Source organism: Leptodactylus fuscus, chromosome 3 (assembly GCF_031893055.1).
Source record: "Leptodactylus fuscus isolate aLepFus1 chromosome 3, aLepFus1.hap2, whole genome shotgun sequence".
NCBI classification, from domain to species: domain Eukaryota; kingdom Metazoa; phylum Chordata; class Amphibia; order Anura; family Leptodactylidae; genus Leptodactylus; species Leptodactylus fuscus.
The window spans coordinates 215,527,232-215,547,314 of record NC_134267.1 but is presented as its reverse complement, the minus strand read 5'-3'; the positions used below and the strand labels follow the sequence as shown (position 1 = coordinate 215,547,314).

The following is a 20,083-nucleotide window of genomic DNA, read 5'->3' as shown; positions in this document are numbered from 1 at the left end:
GGGTTATTCCGGTAACCACAAGTTGTCTCCTGTCCCTTAAAGGGATCCTTTCATTGGATACCCTTTTTTTTTCTCCATAACACGTAGGAATAGCCTTAAGAAAAGCTATTCTTCTCCTACCTTTATATGTCTTCTCTACCTCGCCGCTTTTGGTAGAAATCCGGATATTCTTCGGTATGCAAATGAGTTCTATAACAGCTCTGGGGGTGGGTCCGGGCCACAAGAAAATGGCCGCTTATACAAGCTTACTGTGTAAGCGACCACAAGAAAATGGGAAGAATATGCAAATCTGTCTCCCAAGATGTAAACAGGGAGACAGTGCCTCTGTTTGCTGCCCTCTATAGCAAGCAACCCTGAACAACGTCTCTCCCTAAGGAGTGACGTTATCCCCACAAGAAAATGGTCACTTGCACGGTAAGCTAGTGTAAGCGGCCTAGAAGACCGAGGCCTAGAAGTTTGAAACCCAGGACGGAAGAAGAGACAAGGAGAGGGCGTTCCAGAAGAAAATGGAGGCGTCGCTGGAAACGGAAACCTGCATAGCGGAGATCGGGCGCTGATGTGAACCTGCCCTCAAAGTAGAAAATTACTGTGAAACACAGACACAATAGGTATACCTGTGTCTGAAAGTGTCTGGTCTACTGAATATAGGTTATCTGCAGTGCTCCTATTCCGTCGGGAAGGGGTTAATAGGAGCACTGCAGATACTCTATATTCAGCCAGGCTGAGTTCCAATTGGGGGGAAAAAAAACCCAGTTCTCAAGCTCAGGGAAGGAGCAGACAGACAACCAAAACACCCCCTCCCCTTCCCCAGCAACTACTGCACCCAAAAACTCCGACCATTTTAATTTTTGAAATTTTCCAGCAGCTGCTGCATTTTCCCCCCTCGGCTTATACTCGAGTCAATAAGTTTTCCCAGTTTTTTGTGGTAAAATTAGGGGTCTCAGCTCATATTCGGGTCGGCTTATACTCGAGTATATACGGTAGTAAGGAAGAAAAACATCGCAAAATTGCAATTGAAAAAAAAGTTGAGTGTTGAGCTACATGGAGCCTTAGCCTAAGGATCAGCTGCTAAAATTTAGAAGTTTATAATCATGTAATGTATGAAATACATGGTTATCCTTTAAAGCTGAATGCTAGATATAGTTGCTTATGCTTAAAAATGGTATAATGTTATATGATAAGATGGCGCCTGCATCTAGGATGGGTGCAAGAAAAACAAATGCTTGGCTTGCTGCCAGAAGACATCTCCCCAAGGTTACCACGCAGGACCGGGAGTAGCTGACTATATATGGCACTGCTTCATCTTTTTCTGTTTGATTGAGATGTCCCATACCAATCAGGAATGAAGATGAAAACTTACATTGTTGTTATCTCTCTTTCCTTCTCTGCTACTATTTCACCCCATATTGTTTTAATAAAAGTGCGTCAGTATTTCCTCCTTGGTTGAGAGAGGAACTAATACCAACATTGTGTGTCTGGTGTCATTTCCTTACTGCTGGCACTCAGCCTAATTAATTAGGACGAGGACAGTTACCCGGGACCCGGAATTATTGTTCAATTAGTCAGAAACACGGCTTTGACCTTATCAAAATCTCGGTGCCAGAGATCACAGGACACCATCGCAGGACTTAGAGTCTATACCTTTCTACTTTGGGGGACCTATGCTATGTTATGGCGTAGGTGCGCTAGGTGCGCTTTAAGAGTGAATGAAAGCACCAAGTAGCAGGAGACGTGACGGTTGTCACTCTCAGCGCTGAGGATCTTTCCATTCTAAGCTTGTCATTACCGGATGCCGGGGTTATATGAAAATACATAAATTAAAGTATAGGCTTTTGTGAGCTGTACAGCTAAGTAATAGCTATAGTCAGAATTACATGGAGGAGGATTACACACAAGCGCCGCGAATCAAGACTATTTAGCAGATCCTGCAGAGAAATTGCAAATAATACCTGTAAGTTTGACTGCGAGTTGCTCTCTAACCCCAGAGCGCTGCTGGAGGAAATGGAAAGTAAATTGTTTTAGCAGTCAGTCATTTTAATAACCTAATATCGCCGCTCGCAGTCTTTTCTTACTAGACTTATTAGAATTATTGTGTCTGTATTTGGAGGAATCTTCCATTTATATTACTAATACTTGATTGTACCCCGGGGAAAACTCTAGAACATTGGAAAGCGTGCCGCATCGCTGCCTAGCCCAAATATTCACTGCACCTGTTCTGATAACACGTCCTACCGTTACCATGTGTGCAGAGAAGAATGGAGACTGAAATATTCCGCATCGGCAGCCTGAAATTTCTTGCGGGACTTGTCGGAAAGATGCAATATTTCTATTATGGATGTTAGTTAATTAACCCCCTGATGACCAGGCTTGTAAATGACCGCAAATATTTGGAATAGACTCAAAGCACAGAAAAGACGCTTAAAGGGATCCTATCATTAAAACTCAATTTTTTCTCACTAACACGTTGGAATGGCCTATTCTTCTCCTACCTTTAGATGTCTTCACCGCACCGCCGTTCGGTATAAATCCTTGTTTTCGTCAGTATTCAAATGAGTTCTCTCACAGCACTGGGGGCGTCACCTATGCTGTGAGAGAACTCTCCAGCGCTGCCTCCATCTTCACGCATCTTCTTCCGGTGCAGGCTTCAAACTGCTAGGCCTAGGACAAAGCCGACTGCGCATGCCTACCGGCCACAAGAAAATGACCGCTTACAATACTGTGTAAGCGGCCATTTTCTTGTGGCTGGCGGGTATGCGCAGTCGGCTTTGCCCTAGGCCGAGGCCTAGAAGTTTGAAGCCTGTGTCGGAAGAAGATGCGTGAAGAGGATGTTCTTGAAGAAGATGGAGGCGGCGCTGGAGAGTTCTTTTGCAACATTGGGGACGCCCTCAGTTCTGCTTGAGCGCTGGGGCCCGCCTCCAGTGCTGCGAGAGAACTCATTTGCATACTGACGAAAACCGGGATTTATACCGAACAGCGGCGCGGAGAAGACATCTAAAGTCTATTCCGATGTTTTAGTGAGAAAAAACTTTGTTTTAATGATGGGGATCCCTTTAAAGGGCTTTTTAACCTGTAGAAACATCCCCTTTACACAACAAAGAGTATACGTGTCTGAATAATGCTGGGGCTTTGGCTTCTGGGACCCCCTCCCCAACAATTAGGTAAAAAGGGGAGACTTCAAGTTCTCCTGAGTGCTGCATGTCCTTGGAGCATGGGCGCATGCTCGGCCACCATTCTTTTTGGTTGTACGGGACTGCTGAGGATCACAGCGCCATAGAAGTGAATGGAGAATTGGTCGCACATGCACTCTACTCCATAACTTACTTGGGGAACTGATATGTGGGGGGCCAACAGCTGGTCCTCGCATGTTTCATCTGGTATCCAAACTGTACAGTGCACGGAGTCAGAATCAAATGTCTCCATAAACCGCAGAAGAATTCACCCTATAATATCATGTACCATGTTATATAAGTTCTCTGGGCCATGATAACCATATAATTGGCCGCCATCCTGTACAACAGTAGTCTGCCTTAGACTGAACCGTTTCATCATATGGGCAAATTAAAAGCTATCAAAGTCCAGTCAGTAAAAGGACATGCACAGAACAAAATAGAAAGCCATCATGCTGACATGCTCCACGCCGTGCGCCTAATGATAGGCCTGTGATAAACCCCGGCGGTGGGTCCATCATTAAAGCGCACAGTGTGAGCCGTGTCATCCTTCTCTAGTGCTCTGTGCAGGTTATATCGTCTTCAGGAGGACAATGATTTTATTATATTGATCAGGTAAAGATTTTTTGTTGTCTGTTTTCTCTCCCTGTAACCTCCCTGCTATTGTCCTACAGTAATAACATGTCATTCTGCTGGGGGGTCTGCGATAAATCTGGTGGCTTGTCAGATGGTAGCATACAGCAGGCCATTTCCTTAGATTGACCTTTGTGGTTATTATTGACTTCCTTTCCTACTAGAATCCATATAATAATTTTACAATTTCCTTATAGTAGACAGATTATGTCTGTGAGCCTACAGCCCTGGGTTAGCCATAATAATAATAATTAATAATAATTAATAAAAATAAAAATTGTATTTATGTTCATATTGATGATGATTATTCTACCCTTTATTTTACATGGAGGATAGTAATACCTAACATAAAATAATGATTTGCAGCATCCAGAAAAGAAAACCACAAATAAATAAAATAAAAAAAAAAACCAAAAAAACCCCGGATAAATTAGAAAGTTAAAAAAAAAAAATAATTACAAATAAAAAGTGATTGTAAAACGGATGTTACATCCTTACTAGGAAATAAGTTTGGAAGGTCGGAGCGGTGTAAGTGGTTGCTGAAACATTAGAAACTTCCTTTACATGACCTGTGAGATCTCCTTATCCATTCCTTGCAATCTGCATGTTAGACTTTTTCCATTGAGTTTTCTATCAGCTGAAGACTTTAGTATTCAAAGTAGGATTTATTGAAATGGTACATTTGTTTTGCTGCTTGTCTCCTGTATCTAGGACAGGTAAGGGAATAATTGTAGCGCACACAGCAGACCTTTCTTGTGAATCAGAAGTGAGGGATTAGACACATGATCTTTTGTGAAGCAGTGGGAAAGCTGTCACTTGCTCACTGAGCAATGTAGTTACTTGGCGGCGAAAAAAAGACAAGGCTTTCTGCCTGGGCAAGTACAGAAAAAATAGTCTTCTTAAATACTGGAGAAAACTGTAAAAAGAGTTTAATTTTGTAGATTTACTTCTGCATGACTTCAGCTTGTAGAAAAATGTGAGGAAAAAAAATGAAGGTTTCGTAAAGGAAATCTGTCACCAGATGTCAGGATATCAACCCAGGCCTGCAAATAAATTCATATTATATCCCCCTTGTGTATCGGTGCTACCATTGCTGAGATATAAGCTCTTTGGAGCTGTGAGGGTGTTGCTGCTGACTTCTATGGATCACTGATCAGGAGAAGAGAGACCTCATTGAGTCATCTGCTCAAGTCACCATCCTCCAGATCAGTGGTGGTCTAAGCGGTCGGACCCCCCGATCCCTAGTTTAGTTGTTATTGCTGGTAGCGGAATCATATGCATGATTGATCCCATCATTGATCATTTGTACACTTCACAGTCATCCTATATCTTATGTATATGGCTGCCTGTATACATAGAGTTACTTCTATGGAGCAATGGCAACGTTCTTATTGCTCCAAAGAGTTGTATCTTGGCAATCGAGCTACAAGGGAGAAGCGCTATTTAATTCAGGTGACCCTAACCTATCTATCTGCAGGGCTGGGTTGTGGTTAGAGACTCCCTTTAAGGGACTATCCACATTTCCTAAACTGATGGCATATTGCTACAGTTTTAATATGGGTAGTATGGCTCTGACTCCTTGGACCTTCAATGATACTGAAAGAAGAGGTCCCAGCCACACGATTGTGCAGAGACCAATAGCGTGGATCCATTCAGGTGAACTAGTGGCTAAGAGCGCTGCGTTCGCAATGAGATGGGGATGTAGCACTGCACCGACTCCAGTGGATGTTATCGATCATAACGTAATGACTTACCCTAGTGATATTCCATCACCTTATGAGATAAGACCCCCTTTATGAAAACCTTGGGCCTGGCAATAAAATGTCTTCTACTGGTCATCGTCTTGGCTTTGCTCAAGCAGAAATGACTCTGAACTTGAGGACTAGTGGGCATGTTTCTCTGACAATTCTCAGCACCATATGTAGTTGGGTAACGTTTCTCGTCTCCATAAAATCAAGGGAGGCCTCTGGAGTCGGTAGGCCAAATCACCAACTCCAAGTCTTGGATGTTTCAACAGTCTGACTCTGATTCCTTCATAAATGGCCAAACATCATAGTCAAGCATAGGCAGTAAAGATCCTCTATTTCACGAGAAAGGGGCAGCAATTTAACTCCTATGAAAGCAAATATACAGCAATCTTAACTAATATACAAAGCTGGTAACTTTTTTTTTTTTTTTGACTCTGCTTAAACCAGTCCCTTACTCCGACTCCAACTCCACCACCTTGTAGCCAAGTGCCATGATGTTAACTAATGACTACATACTAGAAAGATGAGTGGCTTGAAGACTTCCACAACAGGGGTGTAGCTATGGGATGTGTAGTGGGTCGCTACCTGGCCCCTGATTCTGAGGGGGCCCTAAAGGTTGTCACACGGCCATTATTCCTTGTTGTGTGACTGTAGCTTAAGGGCCAGTTCACACGTGGCAGACTTATTGTAGAACTGTCTGCATCTGTTTTGTGCTTGCAGGAATCCATTCGCTTTCCACGAAAACCAAGCCTTTGGAGTTGAATGTAATAGGCCTTTTAGTCGTAGAAATGTTTGCAACAAATCTGCTGTTTGTGAATACAGCCATAAGTGACACTGGTGTCATTAAACATTGATTTTCTTATTGTGCTTTATTATGTAACTACATTTATGTGTCTTATATTGTTCCTTTTACAGTGTGAAGCAAAACTGGCCTCAAAGAGGTCTCGCATGGAGAGCAGAGCCGGTGAGGATGAATACGGAGACCAAGACTCTGACTTTGATGATGAGATGTCGGCCAAAGACAGATATCTGTCTTACATAAGGCAGGGGCTCTATTACGCCACAGAGATGGAGCGTTTTGCCCCTCCTCGCAAACGTCCTCGAACCATTACAAAAATTTACAGGCTTGTTAGCTTGAGGTCTACGACCCCAGAGGAACTCTACCAGAGGAAGGTAGGCTGGGTTTGTCCGATTGCTATTCCATTTAGGTTTCTTTTGCCCTATCTATCTATCTATCTATCTATCTATCTATCTATCTATCTATCTATCTATCTATCTATCATCTGTCTATCATCTGTCTGTCCTATCTATCTATCTATCTAATCTATCTATCTATCTATCTATCTATCTATCTATCTATCTATCTATCTATCTATCTATCTATCTATCTATCTATCTATCTATCTTATCTATCTATCTATCTATCTATCTATCTCTCTTTAGCTATCTATTTATCCTATCTATCTATCTATCTATCTATCTATCTATCTCATTCAAAAAATTTGTAGAATTTTAATAATTTTCTCTAACTATCTCAGTGGTGAGATCTGTCGTCTTGACTGGTTGACAATGGATATGGCCATGAATTCGGGAACTTTCTATGGTCTGAGACTTGTCAGATACAATGATGTCCTTATTGTGGCTTCTGATGTCCATGTCTTTGTATTCTTACATGGTCAGGGGACAATCGTGCACATCAGGGAGAGTGTTTGCCTACATAGGCAGTACAGAGACTTACAAGTCATTCCTGCTCCGCTAGGGATTCTGGGTAAAAAATATGCAAATCTATTCTCCAGGATGTAATTAGGAGAACAGTGCACTCTGTACACCACCCTATAGAGGGCAGCATCCTTAACATCATGAACGACTCAGTTATAAAGTCTTTTTAATCATAATGTGGATTTAATTGTCAAATCAGTATTTCTGTCCCGAAAGGAACAGATTCCCAGCTATGGACAGCGCTGTTTCGGCCTATTGGGCCTCCTCAGCATAGCGTAGGGATACTGATTTGGCAGAGTGAGAGACTATAGACCAGGGTCAGGGGATAATCGTACACATCAGGGAGAGTGTGTGCCTACATAGGCAGTACGGAGACTTACAAGTCATTCCTGCTCTCACTCTGCCAAATCAGTATGCCTACGCTATGCTGAGGATGGCCCAATAGGCCGAAACAGCGCTGTCCATAGCTGGGAATCTGTTCCTTTCGGGACAGAAATACGGATTTGGCAATTAAATCCACATTATGATTAAAAAGACTTTATAACTGAGTCGTTCATGATGTTAAGGATGCTGCCCTCTATAGGGTGGCGTACAGAGTGCACTGTTCTCCTAATTACATCCTGGAGAATAGATTTCCATATTTTTTATTCTTACATGAGAATATAACTCATTCCTGGATTTTTGACAAGTCCCAAACCTGACACTAGGTTTACACCTGGGTTGGGGTTTCCGTTCTTCGGGTCTGCTTGGGGAACCGAAGAAACGGAAACCCGCTTAAAAAGTGGAAAGTAGACTATGTAATAGACAAAGACTATAATGGGGTCTGTCAGGTTTCTGCCCGAAAATTTCTCTCTGTATTTTTCAAGCGCAATTCTGAATGGTATCCCTTAACAGTCACCGAACTCAGGTGTGACCGTAGCCTTAGAAAGTTCCTGCGTTCATGGTCATCTGCATTGGTAATCAGTCAAGACAAGAGAGGTCACCACTAGAAAGGGTAAACAAATCTTTAAACTTATTCAAAATTAGTTTTTTCTCTTTTCTACCTTACAAAAATATTTAACTTTTAATTTGTCAACAAATTTAATGAGGGTATTTCATGTCCTCTGACATTGGCAGTGTTATATTCCGCTAGTATCCTGAATTCAGCCCACTGCCAACTTTGCCGGTATGTGTCCTGGTTGAAGAGATTTTGGTGCCATTAGTTTCCGCACTGCTCTGCTCTCACAGAGGGACCGGTCTTACAGCTCAACGTCATCGCTGGGCTGTGAGGAACGCCCCCTGCTGGTACACTTCCTCAGCCTTGTACTGTCATGGGGGCATTCCTCAGTTCCCAGCAATGACACAGAACTGTAAGGTCGACCCCTCTGACAGTGCAGTAATCAGTGCAAAAACTATTGTCACCAATATCTTGGCCACTGGGGCACATAATGGCAAAGTTGACAGCACGTTGAATTTATCCCACTCTCTGCTTTCTATTGGTATATAACACGGCTAGTGTCAGAGGACCTTTAAGGTGGCCTCCATTTGTCATTTGGTACCATGACGGGTCTCCATGTTTCACCACTTATGTCGGGTCTTCATTTGTAAAACGATGGTCAATATAGTCACTAGGCTCTGTCGGGCTCAATGGAGAGGTGACATCAGTGTGAGCCTAATGTTAGAATAACTTAAAAATAGATATTTCACAAATCATCATAAGATGCTGACAAATGTTGTTTTTGTCGTAGATTGATAATGAAGAGTATGGAGAAGCTTTGTCCTTGGCACATGCGTATGGATTGGATACAGACCTGGTCTACCAGAGGCAGTGGAGGAAATCGGCCGTCAATGTTGCTACAATTCAGGACTATTTGGTAGGTTCATTTCCTGTATGTATGAAGAGATCATGTAGTAAGCGGGCTTCAGCCTTGCAGTGCTGGAGTCCTGGGTTCGAATCCCACTAGGAACAAGAGCTGAAGGAGTTTGTATGTTCTTCTTGTTCTCCCTGTGTTTGCGTGGATTTCCTCCCGCACTGATAGGAAAGAAAATGTACATTGTGAGCCCTATAATGTAAGGGGCTCACAATCTACATAAAAAAAAAGAAAAACCATAGCACCAGTGTCACTCACAGTGTCGCTATAGTGCGACTCCCTCCTGTCTTCAGGTCTTCTGACTAACACCATTGGACCCCGCTGAGGCCTTAAAGGGGTCACAGCTCTAAGTGACCCATGTGACCACTGAAGCCAAATCATAGGTCTAAAGCGCCCTCAGTATATAATAACAGTTTCGTTTGGACATATTCGATCTCAACGAAACCACCGGAAAAAATCTCACAAGGTTCGCCCAACACATATGCATACTGTAAAAGGGGCATGAGCTAAATAATTGTGATCAAGGTAAAATACTTGATTAATCACAATTTTGATGTACCGTAGGTCATAATCACTTAACCAGATGCTGAGGCTTCATCCTAGAAAACCAAATACAGCATTGCACACTTAGTATTACAGTTCAGCCCATTCACTTGAGTGAGACTGAGCTACGTACAGGTCATGTGACTAATGAACATGACATCACAAGGCTTATGATGTTGAAGCAGCTTTTGGAGCTGATCTGCGGGGGTCCTGGGTATTGGACCCATCCCCCCATCTTCGATTGATGACCTGTCCTATGGATAGGTCTTCAATTAGCAAAGCCTGGAAACCCCTTTAAGATCTGTAATCGCATCTGAATGCATTGAAGCTTTTACATTGTTTCCTTACATCATTACAGTTTAATGGGAGGATGTGGTTAGAGGGCTGGCACGTCTAGATTATGGCTAAATTACAATTTAGTTTAGTAATCTCTACTTTAATCCCATCCCCATGCTCTGACAGCCTAGGGTTAGACTTGTGTTTATACACAGCAGACAGTCTGGGAAGGGAGGAAGCAGAAGTCTGAACCAATCATAGTTCAGGGGGTGTGTCTAAAACTAGTTCAGGGGGTGTGTCTCAGACTATCTCAGGCTCCTGGCAGGCACTGTGGCTGACCAGCAGTCAATGGTCACTACTACCCTGATGAAGGTGCTATAAAGCAGCCAAGGAGCAAGATCTGAAGAAATTAATAAGGGGTAATCTTTTCCTGCAGATACTGACTTACATATGAGTTCTGAGATCCTGTCTGAACATTCACTTTACGTTTGCAATCCCATATGGCAAAATATACAGTATACAGATTTACTGGAATTGGTTCTTAAAGGGGATTGTCGAGGATCAGACTCGCCTGTCTCACTTTGGTGTCAGATTCTGCTGTCCGTTCAGGCACGTGGTGTGAAGCTGCTGCTGGAAGTCCTGTAACACCTGTGACTGCTAAGGCCGATTAGTGACGTCACTTGTTCCTCTCCTTGAGGTCATGCGTTAGAATGGACATCGGCGACCGAACTGGAATTCCTGGACAACCCCTTTAAAGGGATCCTATCATTGAATACCCTTTTTTTTCTCACTAACTTGTAGGAATAGCCTTAAGAAAGGTTATTCTTCCCCTACCTTTAGATGTCTTCTCCGCACCACCGTTCGGTAGAAATCCGGGTTTTCTTCGGTATGCAAATGAGTTCTCTCGCAGCACTGGGGGCGGTCCCCAGCATTCAAACAGCACTGGTGGCGTCCCCAATGCTGCGAGAGAACTCTTCAGCAACACCTCCATCTTCTTCTGGAACACCTCTCCCTGTGTCTTCTTCTTGTGTCTGGGTTTCAATCTTCTAGGCCTCGGGCAGAGCCGACTGCACATGCCAGGGCCACAAGAAAATGGCCGCTTACTGTGCAAGCGGCCATTTTCTTGTGGCCCGGGCATGTGCAGTCAGCTCTGCCCAAGGCCTAGAAGATTGAAACCCATGATGGAAGAAGACACAGGGAGAGGGCGTGCCGGAAGAAGATGAAGGCATCGCTGAAGAGTTCTCCCGCAGCATTGGGGACGTCCCCAGTGCTGTTTGAGTGCTAAGGACCGCCCCCAGTGCCTCGAGAGAACTTATTTACATACCGAAGAAAACCCGGATTTCTACCGAACGGCGGCGCGGAGAAGACATCTAAAGGTAGTAGAAGAATAACCTTTCATAAGGCTATTCCTACACGTTAGCGAGAAAAAAAAGGGTATCCAATGATAGGATCCCTTTCAGGGCACTTATTCCCTATCTTGGGGGGCTTTCCTGTGGATATGGGATAAGTGTTCTTAATGGCACATTGTCTTTACATTTTCGGTTCCTAGTGGGATCTAATTATCGAAACCTATGGTGTTCAAGGGATGGTGGGGCGAAAAATTCCACTGTATGCTCTTTGAGTATGAAGTGCGAGCTTACGTGACCAGCTCTTCACTCTCTTCTGTGGAACGTTCATAGAAGTCAATGGAGTGCTGGTCATGTGCGTTCTCCAGCAGTAATCCATTCACATGCCACATACTAAGACACATTTGGTTCCTTTTTTTTCTTCAGACCCCCAGTGATCTGACACTTATCCCCAATCCTGTTTTTGGTGGCACAACCCATTTACACCTCGAGTAAGACTCCACCAACCTGGCTTTGTCTATGCAGCTGTTGGTGACATTATGGATGCCCTTTGTATGACTCTGGTTATTGTGACAATGTTGGATGAGCTTATATCATATACTTCATTATACTTCTATTATTTGGATGGATAATAGACTGGTGTAAAAAGCTCTCATTATTTTGTTCCTTCTTTTTGTACATTGTCGAGACTTTAGCAACATCTAGATAATTCTTTTCTCCGCTGGTTTGACCTTGTGCAAAATTAATTTTAGCAAATGCATTTTCCCTTTATGATTCTATTTCTTCCTATTTATTACAGGCGGATAATGGAGGTGTAATTAGAGTATACAGATCAACCAGGGGGAAGTAATAGGTTTACCCATGGCCTGCATACAGAGTAGATTAGTGTGAAGTATTCACCGCCACAGTGTTTCATCTATGTGTGCTCATACCATGCTCTTCATCTATCAAGTGGATCCATCAGCTGTCTTCTCCAGGGTTGTAGGATAAGACGTCAGTCAGTCAGTCAGAAAACCTTCTGTCCTGTCCAGGCTTCTAAAAACGGGGTATAAATCTTTCCTTATTAAAGGGGCTGTTCAGGATCAGGCTGTGTTGGAGACTCTGCCTAAAATTGGCGGAGTGTAAAATAATAGAAGGAGGACTTTGCGCTCCAACGGAAACTTGCGGACCCCACAGACTATAATGGGGTCCACATGTATCCACAGGTAACAGCTTTTGAAGCCAACAGGCTCTCCATGTTTCAGTTCCCCATACGGACCTGAATGACGGAGACCTGAACGCTAGTGTGAACCTAGTGTCAGCATATCAAAGGCCTGTCTCTAAGATCATATTGGTGGGACGCCATCTCTTGGCTGGTGTAAGACGTTGTGGCGCTCTTCAGTGTTCACATGGCTTCTTTTACTTCGTAGCGCCAGTGCTAGGGTTGAGCGATCGGGATCGGAAAAGATTGCATTCTGACCGGCGATCGAGTAAATTTCACGATCGTGATCGGATGGCAAATGATCGGAAATCGGATTTTAAAATCGATCCTGAAATCTCAAGATTGGCTTAACCCTATCCAGTGCACAGTATTGCAGCACTTGTCGCATTCGAGTTAAGAGTGCCGACACAGTCAGGAGCCATTTGTTGTCAGATCTAAAGTATTGTGCAAATGTTTTAGGCAGGTATGGGAAGAATACTTGTGAACCTTTGCCTGCAGTTTCATTTGCACCTACAATGTCTGAAACGGAACTGCTGCTATACTTCGGGGTCTGTTAGGACCCTTATTAAAGGGTTTTCGTCTTCTTTCGAGCTCCTGAATAATGTGAAGGACCGCTGAGGTGTATTTCGCAGGCCTAAAGAGAACCAGGAGCAGCACAAGTTGCAATGTACCATTAGCCGCTTAACTTACTGAAATTTTTGCATTGAATGAAGTGAATGTTTATTTTTAATGTAATTTTTCTTGTGCCAACTTTTTGGTGTAAAATGCGCAGTTTTTTGTTATTTTAATGTACGCGATTGTGTGCAGTGTACCGCGTGGATGACAAACTGATTGGTGTTCGTGTGTCACTCTTGATTTCCATTGACCCTTACATTGAACATGAATTCATAGAGACGGAATTTAAAGGGATTCTATCATTGCAATCCCTTTTTTTAAATATAAATACAGACCCCAACATTTGGGCCCATAGACACAACAGTAGTATAAAGGTCGTGTTACCGGGCCGAAACTGAAGAGTCACAAAATATGGAACAGGTCCCTATACCTGTCCTCAAAGGGATTCTATCATCAGAATCCCTTTTTTTTTTTTTTTTTTTTTTTTAATACTAACATGTAAAAATAGCCTTAAGAAGAATAGCCTTAAGAAGGCTATTCTTCTCCTACCCTTAGAAGTCTTCTCCGCTCCGCTGTTTGTTAGATATTCCTGGTATGCCTATGGTACGCCTCTCCTTCATGTCCTCTTCCGGCGCTGGTCTTCTAAATCCTAGGCATGCTCAGTCAGCTCTGCCATTGGGCTTTGGGCAGAGCCGACTGCGCATGCCTGCGGCCATTTTCTTGTGGCCGTTTACATAAACGTACTATGCATGTAAGTGGCCACAAGAAAATGGCCGCAGACATGTTCAATCGGCTCTGCACGAAGCCTGATGGCAGAGCCGACTGTGCATGTCTTGGATTTAGAAGACCAGCGCCGGAAGAGGACACGTCGGAGACGCATTCAAGAAGAAGATGAGGCGGCGCTATAGATTTTTCAAGCAGCACAAGGGACGGTCCCAGTGCTGCAAGATAAATCATTTGCATACCGAAGAAAACGGGGAATATCTACTGAATGGCGGCCCGGGGAAGACATCTAAAGGTAGGAGAAGAATAGCCTTTCCTAAGGCTATTCCTACGTGTTAGTATTAAAAAAAAAGGGATTCTAATGATAGAATCCCTTTGAGGACAGGTATAGGGACCTGTTCTATATTTTGCAACATTTCAGTTTCGTACCGCTAACACAACCATTAAAACCACTGCTGTGTGTATGGGCCCATTGAAATGTATGGATCTGTATTTATATCCACAATTGCGGCACTCATGGGAGAGGGCATGGTCTCCCACCATTGGACAAATTTACTATACCTTGCACCGGAAACTGGTTTAAATAATAGCTCTAATCTACGCCTGCCTCTACGTTTGGGCTTCTGGTGCATGGAGGGGAACCGGCGCATCTTAATTAATTAGCCGTATATCATTCCGACACACAGGAGATGAAGCCTGAAATATGATACGCTCGTCTCCATAAATCTCCCCCCATTGCATTCTGCCGGATTCATATCATTCACTTTCTAACATGTTTTTATTTCAGAGCAAAATTAAGAAGAGATCTTGGGTCCTGCACGAATGTCTGGAAAGGGTCCCAGAGAACGTCGATGCTGCCAAAGAACTGCTGATGTTCGGCCTAAAGGGAACCGATTTGGAGGCACTTGTTGCCATAGGCAATGGGGAAGACGGAGGAAGGTACGTTGTGTTACAAGACACCATTCATTCCATATACCAGAGACTTAATGTTTTTATTTTGCGAGCTACGTGCTGGGTTCTTGTAAGGAATCTCAGGAGAGCGCGGCGGAGCGTAGGGGCCAGCGGTGTCTCTTCCCCCATTTGCATATTCCTACACGGATGCCGGCAGTTCACTCGCGAATCCTATCTTCTGATTAATGATCTCGAGCCCAAGACGGCGCAGTGAAGTGCCTTATTCCTTAACATGTTAATGCATGCGTAAATTCATTTACCAATCTTCAATCTCGCCCATTCTAATTATCCCTTTCCTATCTGATGGTTATGGTAATTAGCACACTTCACTAAAATGTTGTGTAATAATACGCCGTCTCTTGAGCTCTTTGATTCGGAGCAATGTATTATCATTACAGTGGGCACTCTCCCAACATCATCTGAGCAGCTTCGCCGCTCCCCTGTTGCTTTTTGATAACCACTTAAAGTGTGGGTTTTAATGCATAATATATGCAGCTGCTCTTTAGTGGAAATCGCCTGTGTCTAAGTGGAGAAGCCAACTGCTATTCCTCCTCCGAAAAATACGCTTTTATGCTTTGTAGGTTCTGGGTTTTAAGACTGAAATGGTGCCGTGTTTTGCAATGAAGGCGAGCCAGACGCCCGCATCCGCACACCGGCTTTCCGTTTATCTTTTACATAGTTTTGTGCGTGTCTTTCTCAAATTTCAGCTGCGCCCCTCTCCCTGGATAGAGCTGGCACGGACGTAGAATGCCTTTTCTGTGTCTGCTCAGTTTTAGTGGAAGTGGAAAAAAAAAAAAAGACACAAAAAATGTGCTAAAATACAATTAGAAAGACGGTAGAGATGAGCGAATAGTATTGGCCGAATAGTTTTGAATACCTCCTCTCCCATAGGAATGCATGGAAGCGGCCGCACACCAAGGGGTTAAGCGCCGGCCGCTAACATGCTTTCCTATAGAGCGAGGTATTCGAATCTAGTATTCGAATCAACACTAAACAACAGCAGTCAATCCTTCACCGATCCAGCACGGGTGCTCCGGTGGTTTGCGGGTTGGTCTTTTTGTGCTCGGTGGGGGAAATTTTTTCTGACTGGCACATGATGAGTGTTGGTGGGAGGCCACTGACTCTTTGTTAGCAGAGATGAGCGAATACTATTCGAAACGGCCGTTTCCAATAGCACGCTCCCATAGGAATGAATGGATGCAGCCGGCATCCGTCCGCTTAACCCCCTGTGCGCCGGCAGCGTCCATTCATTCCTACGGGAGTGTGTTATTCGAAACGGCCGTTTTGAATAGTATTCGCTCATCTGTATTTGTTAGGGCTTTAGAGTTGGGTGGGGGAAAAATAAATAAAATAATTTATTTTTAATTATATGTAATTTTGTTATTTAATGATATTAATAATGTATAATCAATTAGAGACATACTTTGTTACATATTTACTTTCGTAAGAATTAAGTGCACCAAAAAATGCACCAGGTATGAGCTAGTCATTTAGTAAATCCCCCCCCCCCCACTCCATTATATCAACGTGACGTTCTTGCACTACCATGTGACTGTCAAGGCCGATTACTGACCTCGCCCCTAGTTCTGTCGTACCAGTATGTGACCACAGACAGAGACCGGTCATTGATAATATAGACCAGGGTCTGGTATTGTTTTCTTTTTTTTTTTTTTTTTTTTTTAATATAAACCTTAGAACATTTGCCGTCCTCAGACAACTCGACGTGTATTTCCCATGAAATTACAAGTCTGGTACATTATTTTCTTAGAATTCCGCATTGTACTCTACCCCGGTTTACACTTCCTGGAAGTATAGGACTGAATTGACAACCGGGTTCTACTGTTGTCCTTGTCTATGAGTTGTCAACTGCACATGAACTCTGTCTAATGATTGTGTGGGGAAGCACCTCAATGACAAGGCAATGATTCTGGTCATAAATCTCCAGGAGGAATAACAGAGAACAGCAGTCTGAGTTTTTACAATCTTCGTGCAGCTGTATAGCCTGTAGTGCTTTCAAGGTGCAGTCAGACGTGAGACATCAGACTGCATTGTTATCTACAACCCTGTCCCTTTTTTATAGGATCTTTTATGGGATGTTTTTTCAGGGGCATGACACTGGAATCTTTAAAGGGGTTGTCCATAACGGTTTATTTATAATCTATAAACTAACCTTTGATCATAAATATCTGATCGTTTGGGGGTCCACAGCTGGGCCCCAGACGGATCAGCTCTTCGTTAGAGCCTTCAGTCTATATAGTACACAGTCAGAAGCATTTGACTCTATGCCCTTGGATAGTGGTCAGATGCCAGTACTACACACTAACACAGCTCCCTATCACTATAAAGATAGGTGAGACACAGTATTGGTGCCCGATAGCTGTACAGGGTACGGTGCACGCTGGAACAGATGATCCACGTAGAGGCCAGCTGTAAGCCTCCCACCCATCCGACCATAGATATTAGAAAATCTTAGACTTTTGCAGCCAGTTATAATGTATGCACATATGATCAGTCTCTAGTCAGTCCTGTTTTTCCTTGTGTCTTTCTGTGTCGGCAGGTTTATATTACCAGGGGATGTGGACATTGATGATGTCCCCTATGAAGACTTCTTAACTCCAGAAGAAGAGGCGGAAACCCGTAAAGAGAGAGAAAGCCAGAGACGTCAAGAACTCCTGCAGAGGGTCGACTTTAACAGGTAAACAGTTTTTTTTTTTTTTTTATCCTATAATCCAACTGTTTACTGAGAAGTTACTCCAGATTTCCATAGAAGCCTACTTCATAGAAACTATTGCAATAAATTATCAAAGCCTTAGTCAAGTGTAGGACTCTGTACACATAGCGGCTACCATGTAAATAAATGGTGTAACCAGCACTGATGGCAGACAAATGTTGCTTGGTTTTAAGGTGTCATGGTGCTAAACAACATTAGGGTGCATTCACACTACGTAACGCCAGCGTGTATCACAGCCGTACACGCCGGCGCTACAGCAGGGCTGCCGAACACTTCCCATTCATTTCTATGGGAGCCGGCATGCGAGCGCTCCCCATAGAAATGAATGGGCTGCTTCTTTCACTGTGAGCAGTCCCATTGAAATGAATGGAAAGTGCCAGCGTATACGGCAAGCTCTGCTCATGCTGAGCCGTACACGCCGACACTCCCCATTCACTTCAGTGGGACTGCTCGCAGTGAAAGAAGCAGCCCATTCATTTCTATGGGGAGCACTCGTATGCCGGCTCCCATAGAAATGAATGGAGCTGCTTTATACGCCGCTTATTCTGAACGTGTTTTACGTTCAGAATAAGCTGCCGTATACGTAGTGTGAATGCCCCCTTACATTGTGTAGTAGCTGTGTGTACCTTACATTGTATAGTAGTGTGTACATTACATTGTGTAGTAGCTGTGTGTACCTTACATTGTGTAGTAGCTGTTTGTACCTTACATTGTGTAGTAGTGTGTACCTTACATTGTGTAATAGCTGTGTGTACCTTACATTGTGTAGTAGATGTGTGTACCTTACATTGCGTAGTAGCTGTGTGTACCTTACATTGTGTAGTAGATGTGTGTACCTTACATTGTGTAGTAGATGTGTGTACCTTACATTGTATAGTAGTGTGTACATTACATTGTGTAGTAGCTGTGTGTACCTTACATTGTGTAGTAGCTGTGTGTACCTTACATTGTATAGTAGTGTGTACATTACATTGTGTAGTAGCTGTGTGTACATTACATTGTGTAGTAGCTGTGTGTACCTTACATTGTGTAGGTGTTTGTGTAGTAGTTATGATAGCCTGCCCACCCTGGAGTTACCCTTTGTCGCCTTAGTACACACTACCCATCTGTGATGACTTCTTAGACCTTTTTGCTGTATGTAGACAGTGACTTGCTTTACACCCTGACCAGTGACTGTACAACACTTTGTGGCTTCCTTGTTATCAGTAAATTGAGCAGCCTTATATCTTTACCTTACAGCCTTACACTTGAGCAGAAGGAGCTGTGCCGCTGTAGGCTCAAGCTATTGACTTACCTAGACCGCCTGTCTACATACGAGGTAAGTGACTGAGATCAGAGACACCTTGTCTTCATATAGATCTAATGCTTGTAGGTTTACCTATAGTGCGGTGCTCCAGGCCGACTCTCATTCACTGCCTTATTCAGCTAGATTTGTTGTATTATCATACCTATAGATCTATGAATGGAGTAAAGCTGTAATACCACACACAACCTCAGGTCAGGTGTGGTGCTGTGCTTTGTAAGAAAGCAGCCATGTTTTTCTAATCTTGCCCAACTCCTTAATCATCCTGACTCCGTTTATGTTTAGATGTTACTTGCTGCACATGAGGCATGCCGTGATCTTATGGTATTCCCTGTTGTATTTAAAGGGGTTGTATTTAAAGGGAAGTTAAGATTAGTTTACTTAATCCAGTCAACTCTTGATGATGGGTTCTGGGGTTCTAGCCAGATTTGGGGTTCACGTGATCAGAACCAGTGCTCTGACACCTGGATCGCTCCGCCCTCTTCCTCCTTCACTGATCCTTTATTACAGTCACCCAGCCCTCAGAGGACAAGTAATTGTGAGCTCAGGAAAGGAGGGAGGGGCAGAGCGACTCTTGGGTTGGAGCACTGGTTCCGATCATCATGGCCTGAGGGTCCAAACCAGGTCAGAATCTCCAGCTACAGCATGAAGAGTCCACAGATCAAGTAAGTTAATCTGACCTCCCCGGACAAACTCTTTAATATCTTTAAGGCTGAATTATGACCTTGTGAATTTATAGGCCCAAAGCCTGAAGCTGCACTTATAAGTGATTCTGATGACAACTTGTTTTCTTGACTTCTGAGGTGCACTGCTGTCATGGAGACCATATGTTGAATAAAATCCCAAAATTCATCAAAGTCTTTACATGTGTCTGACTCTACTAAAGCCCGTTTTCATTCTGACACTTCCCCCTGCCAGTCTCTGCTTTTTGGTTCTTCTTGGCACACAAGAATGAATGACCTGCCATCATTTGCTGTGTATTAAAGGGACCAGGAAGTAGAAACTGACAGGGGGACACGGAGCGTTCCATGGGGGTCTCTTTTGTTTTCCTTTAACCTACTCTGGCCACAATTGAGACCCCTAAATAAGCAGCATATTTTATTTAGGGCCGCTAAAATTGATGAACCCAGATTTAGGGCAATAAATCCCAATAGCATAAAGACGTGCTACTGGTTTAGGGGCCTCCTACATGCTGACAGTTTCCCATAAAGGCTATGTACACATCTGTATTGCTCCCATGAACCAACAATGTAAAATAAAGCAAATTTACTCTTCAT

At 43.5% G+C, this 20,083-nt stretch overlaps 1 protein-coding gene across 3 annotated transcripts in view; it reads left to right on the top strand.

Moving 5' to 3' along the window:
• The window catches only part of NBAS (NBAS subunit of NRZ tethering complex), a 498,058-nt gene that overhangs the window by 84,386 nt on the left and 393,589 nt on the right, over positions 1-20,083 (top strand). For all 3 annotated transcript variants that reach the window (XM_075269168.1, XM_075269167.1, XM_075269169.1), the window contains 5 exons: positions 6,464-6,721; positions 8,995-9,120; positions 14,609-14,760; positions 17,330-17,467; positions 18,743-18,821. In XM_075269168.1, coding sequence (XP_075125269.1) covers positions 6,464-6,721; positions 8,995-9,120; positions 14,609-14,760; positions 17,330-17,467; positions 18,743-18,821 — 753 coding nt within the window. The remainder of the gene's footprint in view (positions 1-6,463; positions 6,722-8,994; positions 9,121-14,608; positions 14,761-17,329; positions 17,468-18,742; positions 18,822-20,083) is intronic.